General features: G+C 38.3%; 1 protein-coding gene across 1 annotated transcript in view; it reads left to right on the forward strand.

Annotated features, from left to right (window-relative positions):
• DNAH12 (dynein axonemal heavy chain 12) overlaps window positions 1–16078 on the forward strand; it is a 1291066-nt gene that overhangs the window by 561304 nt on the left and 713684 nt on the right. Inside the window, exons 36-38 of the mRNA XM_086939114.1 lie at window positions 3297–3485; window positions 7148–7299; window positions 10068–10206. Of these exons, the coding sequence (XP_086795240.1) occupies window positions 3297–3485; window positions 7148–7299; window positions 10068–10206 (480 nt within the window). The remainder of the gene's footprint in view (window positions 1–3296; window positions 3486–7147; window positions 7300–10067; window positions 10207–16078) is intronic.

Raw genomic sequence — 16078 nt, forward strand, 5'->3', positions numbered from 1 at the left:
AACATCACCCCACACACAAACACGCATCACCCCACGCATCACCCCACGCATCACCCCACGCATCACCCCCACACAACCACACCCAACCACATCCAACCACACATACAACCACACACACAACAATACACACACCCAACCACACACACAACCACACCCACACAACCACACCCACACCACCACACCCACACAACCACACAACCACACCCACACAACCACACACATACACAACCACACACAACCACACACACACACAACCACACACAACCACACACAACCACACAACCACACAACCACACACACACACACAACCACACACAACCACGCACACACACAACCACACACATACACAACCACACACACACACAAATCTATCTATTGCCCTCACTCTATCTATCGTCCTCATGCTATCTATCTATCGCCCTCACACTATCTATCTATCGCCCTCACGCTATCTATCTATCGCCCTCACGCTATCTATCTATCGCCCTCACGCTATCTATCTATCGCCCTCACGCTATCTATCTATCGCCCTCACGCTATCTATCTATCTTTCGCCCTCACTCTATCTATCTATCTTTCGCCCTCACTCTATCTATCTATCTTTCGCCCTAACTCTATCTATCTTTCGCCCTCACTCTATCTATCTATATTTCGCCCTCACTCTATCTATCTATCGCCCTCACGCTATCTATCTATCGCCCTCACGCTATCTATCTATCGCCCTCACGCTATCTATCGTCCTCACGCTATCTATCTATCGTCCTCACGCTATCTATCGCCCTCACGCTATCTATCTATTGCCCTCACGCTATCTATCTATCGCCCTCACGCTATCTATCTTTCGCCCTCACGCTATCTATCTTTCTTTCGCCCTCACGCTATCTATCTTTCTTTCGCCCTCACGCTATCTATCTTTCTTTCGCCCTCACGCCATCTGTCTATCTTTCGCCCTCACTCTATCTATCTATCTTTCGCCCTCATTCTATCTATCTATCTTTTGCCCTCACTCTATCTATCTATCTTTCGCCCTCACTCTATCTATCTATCGCCCTCACTCTATCTATCTATCGCCCTCACGCTATCTATCTATCGCCCTCACGCTATCTATCTATCGCCCTCACGCTATCTATCTGTCGCCCTCACGCTATCTATCTATCTCCCTCACGCTATCTATCTATCGCCCTCACGCTATCTATCTATCGCCCTCACGCTATCTATCGCCCTCACGCTATCTATCTTTCTTTCGCCCTCACGCTATCTATCTATCTTTCACCCTCACGCTATCTATCTATCTTTCGCCCTTACTCTATCTATCTATCTTTCGCCCTCACTCTATCTATCTATCTTTTGCCCTCACTCTATCTATCTATCTTTCGCCCTCACTCTATCTATCTATCTTTCGCCCTCACTCTATCTATCTTTCGCCCTCCCTCTAGCTATCTTTCGCCCTCACTCTATCTATCTATCGCACCACCACGGCATCACTCAGGGGTACGACAGCATCACTCAGGGGGCACCACAACATCACTATGCGCTACCACAGCATCACTGAACGCTACAGCATCACTCGTCGCCACCACAACATCACTCAGCGCCACCACAGTATCAATCTGTGCAACCATTCAACAATAACTGGTTCAAATATTTTCTCTCAATGTTTCAAGCTTTATTACAAATGTCACAAAAAGAGGTTATTATTTCACTTCTGTTCTTGGATTTTCGGCACAATAAAATACACTGAACATAATCTTCACAAAAGTTATTTACAAAAGTTTAAGCTATTGCCATTATAAATTACAATAACTTTTATTTAAGTATTAATTATTTAAAAAAATTAAATATTTGTAATATCATTACATCTAAGTCACGTAAATACAAAACATGTTGCATTACAAATGCAATAGGTGTCACATTTGCAAAAGATAAAAGTATTGGCATTGTAAATGACAAAGCTATTAATTTCGCTATTTTCAAAACCAACATATAAATAAAAAATGTGTCATTTACAAGACCAATAGCTCAAAAGTTCCTAATGCGAGACCTGTTGCATTGCAAATGCTTGTTTATGTATTTTAATCTATATGCCATGAAAACCTCTTCCTAACAGACTTCCTCCCAGATACTCTTCTCTTCCCAATACAAAGAACAACTGGCTACTTCCTATACTAGTGTCTATCTTACCTATCAATAGCATATAACATATTTCATATTTACCCTATGTTCACACAGCTGAAACTGTAGAGCATCCCGCTCTACTACCCAAAGACAATATTTCACTCTCTAAAAGTCCTCTTTTTACAGTTACTTACACTAAAAAGAGTTCTTCTTTCAGCATTACTTACACTAAAAAGAGTTTCTCAGTGGGAACCAGACTGGCTTCCTCAAACACCTACTAAATACTGGTTCAAATTGTTGGTGGGTTAGACTCTCTAACATCAGAAGAACCAGGGACAAGTCAAATAACCGGTAAAAAATCAAAAGATAATCTTTTGGTAAGGTGCGCCTTGTTCCCCCTTACTGTAATGAAATGTAATGTGTACTGTTTAGATTCTTATTCAAGCATTTGAATTTATGAAAGACCCAATTCTGAAGGAGAAAACGAGTAACTTGCCTGTAACTTTTGTTCTCCAGAATTGGTATCTTTTATAGATGTGCATGCAGTCCTCTCTCTGCCCCCCTTTTAATTCACCTATTGCTAATATGTTTCCCACCTCTAAGAGGAAATGAGCTCTAGAAGGAGAAGTGGAGTTCATTGCCCTTAAACCTCATTAGTTGAAGTTTGGGTATTTTCAAATGAGATTAAATGGCTTATTAATATATACCATGTTGTAGATGTTTCTATTGGAAATTAATTTCTGTGCTACTCAGTATGTACTGAGGCTTCCACTACGATGACAGGGAAGATTGAAACATGTAAATCTACATAAGATATAAACTATGGAGAACTGAAGTTATTGGCAAGTAAGTAATTTTCTTCCCACATCAATCAAATAAACATGCACAATAGGGGCAACATTTACTGGGCTTAGCCAAATGCTATAAATTACCAGTACGTATGGATGAAAAACCACATAAAAGATGTTAAGCTCCTTAAAATAAAATCAGTAAATGGTGCCCAAGTTTAACATAATATATATGTTAAATATCAACCCTGTTTCTTTATTTAAAGCAGTTTTTAGGTATTTACAGCAAAATGTATTGGTCAGATTAGCTTTGCTCAAATGTTCAGTGACTAATCCAGTACCTTTTTTCTGTGCTGTGAGTTTTATTACAAAGTGTTTTCTTTCCCAAACCAGGGTTGTTTTGCTTTCTCCATGATATGGTCGATTGGTGGGAGCTGTGATACTGACAGCCAAAGCAAATTTGATACCTTCATGAGAAATATCGTATCTGGGAAGGATGAAGATCATCCAGTGCCAGCATCTATTGGAAAATGGGAATGTCCTTTTGAGGAAAAAGGTCTGGTCTACGACTACGCGTATGAGGTATAAATTAATAGGCTTTGGTCTTTTACATACTGAAAAAATAATGGGAAATAGGAGATGCTAACGATACCTTATTTTCCTAACAATAATCCTAAAGGAATACTACAAACACATTTTACATTTGTTCATGTACTCATGCAGCGTACAAGGATGCATGTCACAATAGTCACCTGTGCTCCTCACAGGTAAAATGGATGATCACTTGTCAGCTTGTTTCCTTTTGCTTATCACTGGACACCAATGTCATGCTTTAAACGCTGACATAATGATGATTCCTTTAGTTCCTGGTACATCATTAGAATGACCTCATATTTCAAGCATTCTCCAGGCCTAAGACTCACTGATGGACAAAACATCAAAATCATATGCCAAATATATTGAGCTCTCTGTTATGGAGTAAAACACATTTCCCATTACCAGCCAATAAACTCTGGTTAATGTGAGGGTGTTGGATTAGATTTTTGGGGATTTAGAGAAGACCCAGATCAAACAGTAGGCATCAGGTTAGTTGAAGATGTAGGCTTATTGTATCTACTTACAGTGAATTTATGAGCGATCTTCCAGTTATAGAAGCACATGTATCACTGGTTGGGAAGATGAATCACACTATGACCTTAACCTTAGTGAGCACCGTCGGAACCAAGAAACGATCAAGGTGAAAGACTGTAAATCAAATTGAAAATGCTTTGACCTAGTTGTGAAAATAAGCATTCTACTCCACCATGCAAATTAAGAGCTAGAGTTCCCATTTTGAACTTTTGTTTTTTCAAAAAATGTTGCAATATCTGAGGTCTGAAATCATCCTCTCATTGGGGTGAGGAAGTACCATGATAAATATTACTAGCGTCTTTCCAGAAGAAGAACTATTTCAAAGGCTCCCTACAGCAGAACAGACTGTGCCTTCTTCATTATCATGTTTGTGTACTGGGTAGGAGGAGATGAGAAAGGTGAGGGTGAGTTGAGTTTCAGTAAACAAGAGAGCATAACCTGTTTTCTGTAGGAACCACTGGTCCAAAGTTATGCTGTTCTCCGTAACCCCCTAATCCCAACAGGAAGATCATAATCCTTTGAGGCCAACTGCCAGTAGTTTTGTTAGTATTTAGAGCGAGAGAAGAGGAAGAGACATCTTGTTTCGGTAGAGAGACAAAATATTGAAATTAAAATATCGATATACAATAATATCGATGTTTTAATTTCGATGGAATAGAATATTGATGTGCAATAATATTGATAGAGAGAATATCGATATTAAGGTATATATGTTACTAATATCGAAATTTTGTTTAGTGTTATGTATTTTATTATGTTGTTTATATGTTTGTTAAACATTTTTTTTAATGTATGTTTAGAAATTAGTAATTTTGTTTACAATTTGCAATTTAGTATCAGAGCGGGTTGTGGGTTTATAGGGGAATAGGGTGGGAAGTAATTTAATTATAATTAATTAATTAATATTTTCTTTAATATTTTTGATTAATAAATAATTATTAATTAATAATTAATTGGTAATTAATTATTATTATTTAGTTAATTAAATTAATTAGAGTTAATGTAGTAATATTTATTATTTTTTGTTATTCTTAATTAATAATGAATTGGTAATTAATTATTATTAAGTGATTAAATGACAATTACATTTTTTATGTGATTAATTTATGTGTAGTGGGTTGTGTGTTTATAGGGGAATAGGGTGTGACATAATTAAATTAAATTAATTAAAGAGATTGTATTTATTTATTGGTATTTATTGTTAATTATTTGGTAATTAATTAATTGGTAATTCGTTTTTTTAATTATTTCATCATATTAATTATAAAAAATGTATTAATAAATATTGTTTATTCTTGTAAATACCTTAATTATTAATTGGTAATTAATTATTAATTGGTAATTAATATGTGTTAATTAGTTAATTTATAATCACATCAATGTAATAATATTAATTGTTATTAATTGATTAAGTGATATTTAGATTAATTGAGTTATTTGTATGTGTAGTGTATTGTGTGTTAAAGAGGGAGTAGTGTGGGAAGTAATTTTTACACTCATGCAATCCAATGCTTTCCCTACTATTGCACCCTCTGGAGTGGGAATAGTCATTTTTACCCCTAATCTATCCAACACTTTCCCTACTGTTGCACCCTCTGGAGTGGGAATAGTAATTTTTACCCTTACGCTATCCAACGCTTTCCCTACTTTTGCACCCTTTGGAGTGGGAATAGTAATTTTTACCCCTATGCTATCCAACGCTTTCCCTACTGTTGCACCCTTTGGAGTGGGAATAGTAATTTTTACCCCTACGCTATCCAACGCTTTCCCTACTGTTGCACCCTCTGGAGTTGGAATAGTAATTTTTACCCCTACGCTATCCAACGCTTTCCCTACTGTTGCACCCTTTGGAGTGGGAATAGTCATTTTTACCCCTACGCTATTCAACTCTTTCCCTACTGTTGCACTATCTGGAGTGGGAATAGTAATTTTTACCCCTACGCTATCCAACGCTTTCCCTAGTGTTGCACTCTCTGGAGTGGGAATAGTAATTTTTACCCCTACTCTATCCAACGCTTTCCCTACTGTTGCACCCTCTGGAGTGGGAATAGTAATTTTTACCCCTACGCTATCCAACGCTTTCCCTACTTTTGCACCCTTTGGAGTGGGAAAAGTAATTTTACCCCTACGCTATCCAACGCTTTCCCTATTGTTGCACTCTCTGGAGTGGGAATAGTAATTTTACCCCTACGCTATCCAACGCTTTCCCTACTGTTGCACCCTTTGGAGTGGGAATAGTAATTTTTACCCCTACGCTATCCAAAGCTTTCCCTACTGTTGCACCCTCTGGAGTTGGAATAGTAATTTTTACTCCTAAGCTATCCAACGCTTTCCCTACTGTTGCACCCTTTGGAGTGGGAATAGTAATTTTTAGCCCTACGCTATTCAACTCTTTCCCTACTGTTGCACTCTCTGGCGTGGGAATAGTAATTTTTACCCCTACGCTATCCAACGCTTTCCCTAGTGTTGCACTCTCTGGAGTGGGAATAGTAATTTTTACCCCTACGCTATCCAACGATTTCCCTACTGTTGCACTCTCTGGAGTGGGAATAGAACATATTTACCCCTACGCTATCCAAAGCTTTCCCTATTGTTGTACTGTCTGGAGTGGGAATAGTAATTTTTACCCCTACGCTATCCAACGCTTTTCCTACTGTTGCAATATGTGGAGTAAGTATATATATCAATTTATATGTAGAGTTTTAAATTTATTTTAAATGTATATGCATTAGTTATTGCATTAGTTATTATTTTTTAAATGTTTTAATGTTTATATTTATAATTTGTTAAATTATTTGTATTTTTACATTATTGTTAATACATTTTAAAAAACAATATTTTTAACTTCGATATTTTTGTACTACGATATTTCTTTTCTCGATATTTTTGTACTTACCTTTATGTAGATAGAACTCCGATATTTTTGATGTCGATATTTTTGTGTCGATATTTTTGTATGTCTATATTCTGTCTGTCGATATTATGTCATAGATTCCTTGTTTCTGTCTAATAATCACATTATTACTATGACTTCTAAAGTATAAATAACTTTTATATAAATAACTTTTACATTAATTGAGAGTTTTGAGATGTAATAATGATTTTTGTTTCAGTACAAAAGTCGTGGGCGCTGGATACATTGGAATGACTTCATAAAGAGTACCAGTGTTGGAGAGAAGAATTCAAAAATTCAAGACATCATCGTTCCAACAATGGACACAGTCAGATATACATTTCTTATGGACTTGTGTATCAAATATGGAAAGTAAGAAAGTTAGTCCTTAATTAAACACTGCTACTTATATTATTGTTTCTGTATGAAAAATACCTTACATAGTTTGTGATCCAACACAATTGAAGTTTAATGAAACAAGGACCCTGATAATAAAAAATGTCTGCATCTACGAAGTATATCGTTCTTTTGTTATCTTTGATATTCTCTACAGGAGATTTCCCAATATTGAAAATAGAAAGAAGTATTCTGCCTAGTAATCAGACCTTCAACTCTTACGATAGTCATCTATTACAAGGATGTTATACCTCCTTTTCAACTAGCTCTTGCAAAAGGTTGTCACAGACTCAATCTTCTTAAATAGTTGTTTGAGACATCTGGTAGTCACAGTTCTAATTCTTCATCTGTAAGCATGCAGAAATTCTACCTTTTATTAAGTTTAAGAGTCACTGACCTCAAAGGGTTTGATGTAACAGATATCCCATGCAGAATATTCAATTCACTGTCCTTCTTAAGGTAGGTGGAAAAGGTTTGTATAAGACAAACCAATCCGGACCGCTTTAAACTCTGAACTGCCCTAAATACTAACAAAAACAGTTCATGCACTAAATGTAGCCTTCTAACATTAACTCCCACAAAATCTCCTGACACAGATATGGCTGCCCGCATCATGCATGAAACTATTAACATCATCAAACTCAATTTTCGACCAACACCCGTATTTGCTTGTGGCCAGAGCACAGTGTTACTTTTCAATTGAACAGTCCTTAAAATCCCTCTGTAACTGTGACAATGAATGATCTCTCATCCTGTCCCCCCCAGCAACACAGTCCTTCAATTGATGATGTCATCCTAAGAATCTGCTTTGTGGAATGAGTGTCTATCAGGACATTGCAACTCAAACAATAGTGACCAATGCCTCTTTCTCAGATTGGGGTGAGCACATGGGTGATCTGCAAATCCAAGGAAGATGGAGCTATATGCCAATAATGGGTTTAGCAACTAATGGAGAAGGCAGTGGTTCATTTATTTGAATAACATGCTAAGGAACTGGGTCAAGAAGTACATGATGACATGAAGTCTTCGAAGCAAATTGTACTTTGTGGTGTAGAGGCTGTGTACCGAAGTTGCAAGTGAATTTACAAAAGTTGGGTTGTATTATCATATTATTTTCCAAATGTTCAATCAGAAATATTGTGCGTGCCAGTGGATTTTGAGAAATTGTCTAGGGACAGGTTAGATAACACTTTACACAAAGATCCATGACAAACCACAAGCTCTTTCGAGTCTTCAGCTGGTTTGATCAATGGGTCTTACTCCATGAAGGCATAGAGTTGAATATTTTGGAAACAATCTTGAACAGAGCTGTGAAGTCAAGCATATCACAATTAAAACTGCTTTTATGATGTCAATAAAGGTAACTAGAAAGGTTAGTGAGTTGCTGGCCTTACCAATGGGTTTAAAATAATTTATGTTTCCAAGGATATATCTTTGAGAGTCAAGCCTTGGTCCATGGCTGTGTTATTTAATGCAGACTTTTCAGATACCATATCTAGTGAGCACTAGAAGGCCAGACAGCTGTTGTCACCTACAGGAGTGTTTTCAAAGTTATACATTTCACCAAACAGACAATTTCTTGATGGATAGTGTTATGCTGTGAGAGCTGGAATGGCACTTCTATCACTTCTATAAGGTTATGTGAGGAGCAGCCTTCGAATGCAACCTATTGGTGCCTCCATATTACTGAAAAAGGCTGGTATTTTCACAGCATGGTGAGTGGTCAATCAGGTAAACTTCTATAGTGCATAAGTCTCTGAAAATCCTTTCACCATTCTTGTATGAGGCAACCGTCAGGACTCCAAGTAAAGAAATATTTGATGTTCTACAAGGGGCAGACTACTGCTTACTTTTTTTCTTGAGAAGGATAACTTTAGGGAATATGCAAGGCAGCAATTTTGTCTATATTCAAATATTTCTGCAAAGTTGTATTGACACGATTTAGGTGCCAAGGCTGAAAGTTTGTTTGGATGCTCAGTGGTTCACACAGATTTTGGATAGCTTCATGTCTTGCTTATCCAAGGTCCCTCCATGTCTGGTTAAGCTTTTAAATATAAAAGAACTTGTAGACCGAATAGAATCCATTATAGGAGAGAGTGTCTTTGGTCAAATTCAGTCTGATGGATTTTGTGGTCTTTCTTCAAATTCTTCAACCCTTCTCACATCCCCCATATGCAATCTCAAATCTCTTTACACCTTCTGGAATGCAAAAACTGGAGGGGCTCATTGGGTGAGTGGTGGTGTTGTCAGTGGCTTCTGGGATCATGCTACTCAACTTTAACAACACATGACATATGGGCTCCCACCAACCATTGGGAAAGCAATAAAAAAGTTTACCGGGGCCCTGCCTTCAGCTGGAACATTTCAAAGATACTAATTTGGATATTGTACAGAGTATTTATTAGAACCAACGCTACCATACATAACTACTTCTTTGAAAATATATTATCTTAGAGGTTTAACATGTAATGTGATCCAGTGGAGAAAAATATGACAAATTGCTAGGCCATTCTTAGGGTTACGTATTTTCTTTGCTTGTTAAAAATATTACGGTTCTCATTTACATTGCATTTGCTGTATTTTAGTTTATAGTAATGTTAGCATTGTGTTCCTTTTTACATATTAATCACTTTTTTGTACCCACATGCAGTCTGTATTGTACTTATATTTTGGGATTGTAGTGTTATGGATGAGAAATGTGACTTTATGTTGTTAATTAATTTTGATGTTTTTCTTTTTAAAAGACCATTGCTGTTAGTGGGAACTACTGGTACTGGAAAATCAGTGTATGTGAAAGATAAACTAATGAACAACCTAGATAAGGAGCAATACCTTCCATTTTTCGTTAACTTCTCTGCACGCACCAGTGCCAATCAGATTCAGGTCAGTGGATACAAATGTGTTTTTTTTGTATTTCATTATACTGCAGTGTATTGTAACCATTTCAGAATCCTTGTAAATGGGAAAAAATAATACAGTGCCATTGACTTTCATGCACTTATTCAAAATCACTAAAGTAGCACAGTTTTTGGTAGCGGGTCATTCCGCATGAGCAGGTAAGCAAAAGGAATACAAGTGTGTATATCATGGGGAATGTCTAAAGTGGAGCAGTCATTATAGAGACAATGGTCCCCAAGAGCTGTGGAAACGGACTGTTGCTACAAATCTACAGGAAGAAATTGCCCCCTAAAACACCAACAGATATTCCCGGAGACATTTAGGAATATGCATCTGCTGGTTAACAAATTTTCCATTAGAAAATTGCAGCAATTGTAACACCCTCTTATTCTGACTTGAAGGAACAGTGATGTGTTACAATCAATAGCCCACATATGCCTTGTGAATGATAGCTGGCAGAGCTGATATTATGACTAGTCATGGATCTGATTATTAATACAGTTGTCTGGAATACATTTTGCTAAAGCATGCGGAGTACAAAACTGCCAATTTGCAGGCTAACTAAGAGTCTGGAAAAGAGCAAACCCCTGTCATCTGTGGTAGTAACCAAAGTAACCTCCAGGGCATTTGCCTGTTGTTTAAATTGCCCATGGTCAACAAATATATGGCTACCTATGACATGTGAAAGTGAGATCCATTGGGCTTTTTCCATTTGAGAGATGAATACTGGCCACCAATGCAGATATGCTGCCTACTTTCTGCACATGCCATATATCCAGGAATGGATGAACATATACGGCCTAATTACAATGTGCCTTGGAAAGCCTCCGACCACTGGCCAGAGGTTTTCTGAGCGACATTGTAGTTTTAAACTCAGATGATCGGGCAGTTCCTTCCCCGAAATTGTGTCAGCAGTGTAATTAGGCCCTAAGTTGTTGATTGTATAATAAGATCAAAGATTGGTCTGCTGAGAATTCTATTCTGCACCCCTGTCAATATGGATTTAGAAACAATGGCTGTACAAGTGAACAGCGTCTTAATTTTGACTTAATCATCGGGAAATATACAGTTGCCCAACCCTCTCCCATCTATCTGCCATTTATGGATTTGACCTCAGCTTACAACTGTGTCAATTGATCAAAGCTGTGATCAATCCTTCTAGAGAGTGGGAAGAATGAGGCCCTGGTGCATTTTTTTAGCTTGCATACATAGAGATATAAAGGCCCGGATTAGAATCAGCACTCAGTGGGAGGGGGTTAGGGGGGTGAGACAAGGGTCTGTTTTAGCTCCACTGCTTTTTATTATATATATTAATAATCTTTACCACTTACCTTTTTGTACAGGGATTTGTAGATTTAATGGCTTTGTTAGATTTATGCACTAATTTTACAAAATCTTATATCATAGCCTGCAGACCAAGGAAGTATAAAATGAACTCTCTTGTTACTGGTAATCACTGTTTACAATGCACCAGCACTTTTTCATACTTGGGATTGGGTTTTGCTGCAAACGATTCTTGGGCGGGTCACATTGCTCATTGTAGGAATACATTTTTAAGTCTATTGACGCAGTGTTAAGTTTACCGCAACTGGGGGTGGGGGGATATTTTACCTAACTTACAAATTTTTAAAACAGAGTGTATTCCTATGGCAACTTATGCGGCTGAGGTTTGGGGTAACTTCAATTGTCACAATATACAGTGTGAAGAAAATAGGTTTTATCGTAATCTTTTGGGGTTTTATCGTAGGCTTTCCACGCCCCAATATGTTTGTCATAGTGAATTGAATCTACCCTATGTAGATGATATATCAGAGATTGCCCACCCTTGTTTTGGCTAGCTGTATGAAAAAATATGGCAGCGTCCCTTACAAGATATACCATAGAGGACTGCCTCAGTTGCGATAAAGGTATGGATATTCTGTGGCTAGCAGGGCTGAAGTCTAGTCTGCCTAGGGTTGGTTATGGTCATGTTTTTGATAAACCCAAGAGCCTTGATGCTGTAAGAAAAAAGGAGATACAGGCCGCTTTGTATAAGAATTATCGTGAAGAACGATTGGCCAATGAGGCTGGGAAACCGAGCGCGGCCCTGTATTTGAAAGTTAAGAATGACAATCTAATAGTTGGGTATTTACACAAACCCATAGGCTGCTGGAAGTGTGGTCTTTTGTTTCGTCTTAGAACTGGTACTGTCAAATACTTATTATGCTTCCCCTTGGGTTTTCAAGCCAGTCTTGACACCTCTCCCTGCCCATGTGACACGTGATTTGGTCAATCTTTACTACATTTTTTATTTTTTTGTGGATATTATGTGACGTACACAAAGCTTTTCCTACTTCCCGTTTTTAAGAGGCGTTTTATCGCAGATTACAAGGAAGCATTTACCATTCTTCTTAAATTGGGCGATGATGGGTTAATTACTTTTGAATGGGCTTTTCTGAAAATTGCCATTCGATGAATACTGTATGATGTGTTTTCAGTATTTTAATAGCTGTTTTATATTGTATGCTTTTAGTATGCTTATTTCCAGGGGAGGTCATCTGCTGAAGTGGAGGAGTGTTGCCCCATTGCTTTAAGAACAGTGCAGAGGAAAAATAAAATGATAATAACGGAACGTTATTATCATTTTATTTTTCCTTTCCTAGGTGGGAGGGGCGGGCTGAGCAGAGCAGGGGGCAGGGGAGGAGCGAAGAGCACATGAATGTTTGACTGGCTGTCTTGGGCCGGCCAAGCATTCATGCGCACTTTGCATGTTTCCCACCCTGCTGCATTACACAGCCTGATGGGGAACATGCGCAGACCCCCTGTCCCCATTTGAGCACCGAACAACAGCACTCAGACCAATCACAACGCTGCAATGCAGCGCTGTGATTGGCTATGGGGAACCAATCACAACGCTGCATTGCAGCGTTGTCATTGGCTTAGGAAGCCTGGGAGCCCGGGTGCTTCCTGCGACGAGGGGAAGCGGCGGTGAGGCAGCAGCTGGCGACGTGACCAACAGGTAAGTTTTCTTTCTTTTTTTTACTTCCTACCACTCCCCTCTCCCCACCACTGTTTCATACCAGTCACCACTGCCTATTTGTGTTCTGTCATTGCATGTTTTATTGATGTATGTATTTATACTTTTATGGATATATTGTATCCCAATAAAGAATGTAAATGATGTTGAATTGAATGGTTTATTGATGTAAAGAGCTCTAAAACATGTACCCTGTTGGCAAAGAGTTAAATGTGAATTATCCAACGTGATAGACTGTCTAATCATTTCATCAGTTATGAAGCATTCACTAGCCCATTTCCTCCAGAAAAGCAATATTTCCCACAGAGAGACCACAACTTTAAGAACAACATACATATTGTACTGAAAACACAGGCATCATTAAGAGCACACACATTTTGCGCCTTTCCCCCCGCTGTATATACTCCTTCACGTATCAACAGCGCCGTTCACTTTCTTACGAGCACTTGTGCACAGTATATCACAGGTTACATGACATTTAATGTAACACAGTGCATTTATGATTGTTTAATTGTTTTGGACCGTATAACTAAATATATTATCTCCCTGTTCCCCTCCCCATGTGCTTGGCAAGTCATTTAGCTTCTTTTGTAAATTTCCTATGAACAATACCTCTTGAGACACTGTAATATGTTATACAATGTGTACCCTGGTCTCTATCGGATTTACAGGTAACCTCCTGTAGTTTGTTACTTCAATCTTTGCTAATGCAGAGCAGTGAAACAATAGTGTACAGTAGCCACTGCCATTCTGATATTTAGGTAGGCCATACCAAGGAGTTTTAAATAGAATATCATGAAGCTTCACCTTTGCTCATTAATGTTTTTGAAAAGTTTGAGACAGCGGCAATAAAGAAACCATCATTATTATCTTTCTGTCTAACCTCCTCAACCTGTATAGCCCAGTCAAACTTGTCTTGAAATACCATTATGCCCTGCCATTCTGCTGTATCATACTACATATTCATAATAAATGCCAACCTTCACCAATAAAGATTATGCAGTGATCCCCTCCATTTGCCAGCTCTCAGAAGAACTTAAAGCTCTAGCCTCATCCTGAACCATACCTCCCTCCACTGAAGAGTTCACAAATCATTTTAAATCTTTCACCTGTACCATTAGGGGTGTAAGTTGTCCCCATCAGCTGAAAATTCACCACAGGAAACCCCTCATAACCCCTGTACACTGGTGATATCAATCTAAGTTAAAGAAGTACTAGAAACCAGCAAAATCTCAAAAAGTGTTAAACCCAACTGCTAAAATTTCAGAAACAATTTCACAAGGACCCTGTCCTCCTCACTAATGCAATCACTCCGCAAAACTGATCAAGAGAGATACAAATCCCCCAGTGGAGATATTTGAAACAATTAGAAATATGGTAGCTATCCAATTCAAACATCAGACATTCCTAGATTATATTTAATTTAAGGCATTTTAGACACTTTCTCTGGAAAGATAAGAAGAAAGCACAAGCAACTCAATAATGTTTCGCACTTGGATTAAGCTGGCCGGCCCCCAAGATGACCACCAATTTATTGGGCTCCTCTGAAATGCTGTATAGCTTGACCTGAATTATTGCCTTGGATATCCTGAGGGTTGGAGGAGAAAAGGATACTACAGTGCTGGAGTTTCATTTAATTTGCTTGAGATGCAGAGATCAATAACTCCTTGCTGTTCATCTACCCCCTTGATGGACCTGTGTGGGTGCTAGAGTGCAGGGGATTGCATCCTTTGGTGGATTAGCTCTCCAGTTGCTGGTTCGGTGGTCCCAGATTATGTGGTGGGATCTGCAATTGAGGAGGCTGGTGTAAGAGCGCAGGGCAACGTAATCTCTTATTCAAGTCATTAAAGATGTTTTTCTATTGGTCATATTGGCCTTTGTTAGCTGCCACAAAGCATTGAAAGGGAGAAAACATTAACAATACATTTCTAACTCATGAAGCCCATGTGAATCCACAATCAGTGAATCGTTGAATATTGTTAAAGGGTTTTTTGGGGATTACCAATCTACCCAGTATATATGCAACTGAAAAATAAGTTTAATAAGTACATCAATACAATAGGTGAGCTGAAATATCTCAGTAAGTTAAGGTGCAACAGAATGAGATACAGAATTGTGATAGCCACCCCAATACAGAAACAAATAAATGCAAACAGGTGTTCCATAAAGAATCTCCCCATTTCTCTTCTAAACAGAAGTCAGTTTGGGGTCATCTATCAAGGGTCGTTAGTGTGGGAGCATGGACAGTGTCAGCATGGTCAGACTTCAGTAGAAGTCTTGAAAAAAGAAAATAGATGTTTGGTATAAAGCTTCACACTTTCAAGAATAGGGAAAGCAGAGAGGTCTGTATCTCTGTCTCAAGGGAATCTGCATTGACTCTGTGTGAACACCAATTTCAAAGTTTAAGTTAATAACTGGAGACTCAGAAAGTTCATATCTCACTTCATACCACCAGGGACCAATCAGACCTTTACATGAGTGCATCTGCAACATTGCTCCGATTTCCCTAGGCATTAAGCAGTTCTTAACCTTGAACATCTTGCCATCCTGGTACATGATTACCAGCATGCCCTTTTTGACCATTGTTTCTCCACGTTCACTACCAAGTTTCCTTCCAGGCCTCTCTCTCAGCAGTCGAATACAGACAATAAACCTTTCTCTAACTAATGAAATAATAAACTTGCAAGATAAGGAAAACATGCTGACAAACCAAAATGCATTTCAACTGAGGCATGTAGTCAGGCTAAATTTAGCTAAGCATTAATGTGCACTTCGAATACATGGTTATACATGCATACATGTAACATGAACAAAAAATGTAAAACGTGAGCAAAAGAGACA

Source organism: Lissotriton vulgaris, chromosome 9, assembly GCF_964263255.1.
Source record: "Lissotriton vulgaris chromosome 9, aLisVul1.2, whole genome shotgun sequence".
NCBI classification, from domain to species: domain Eukaryota; kingdom Metazoa; phylum Chordata; class Amphibia; order Caudata; family Salamandridae; genus Lissotriton; species Lissotriton vulgaris.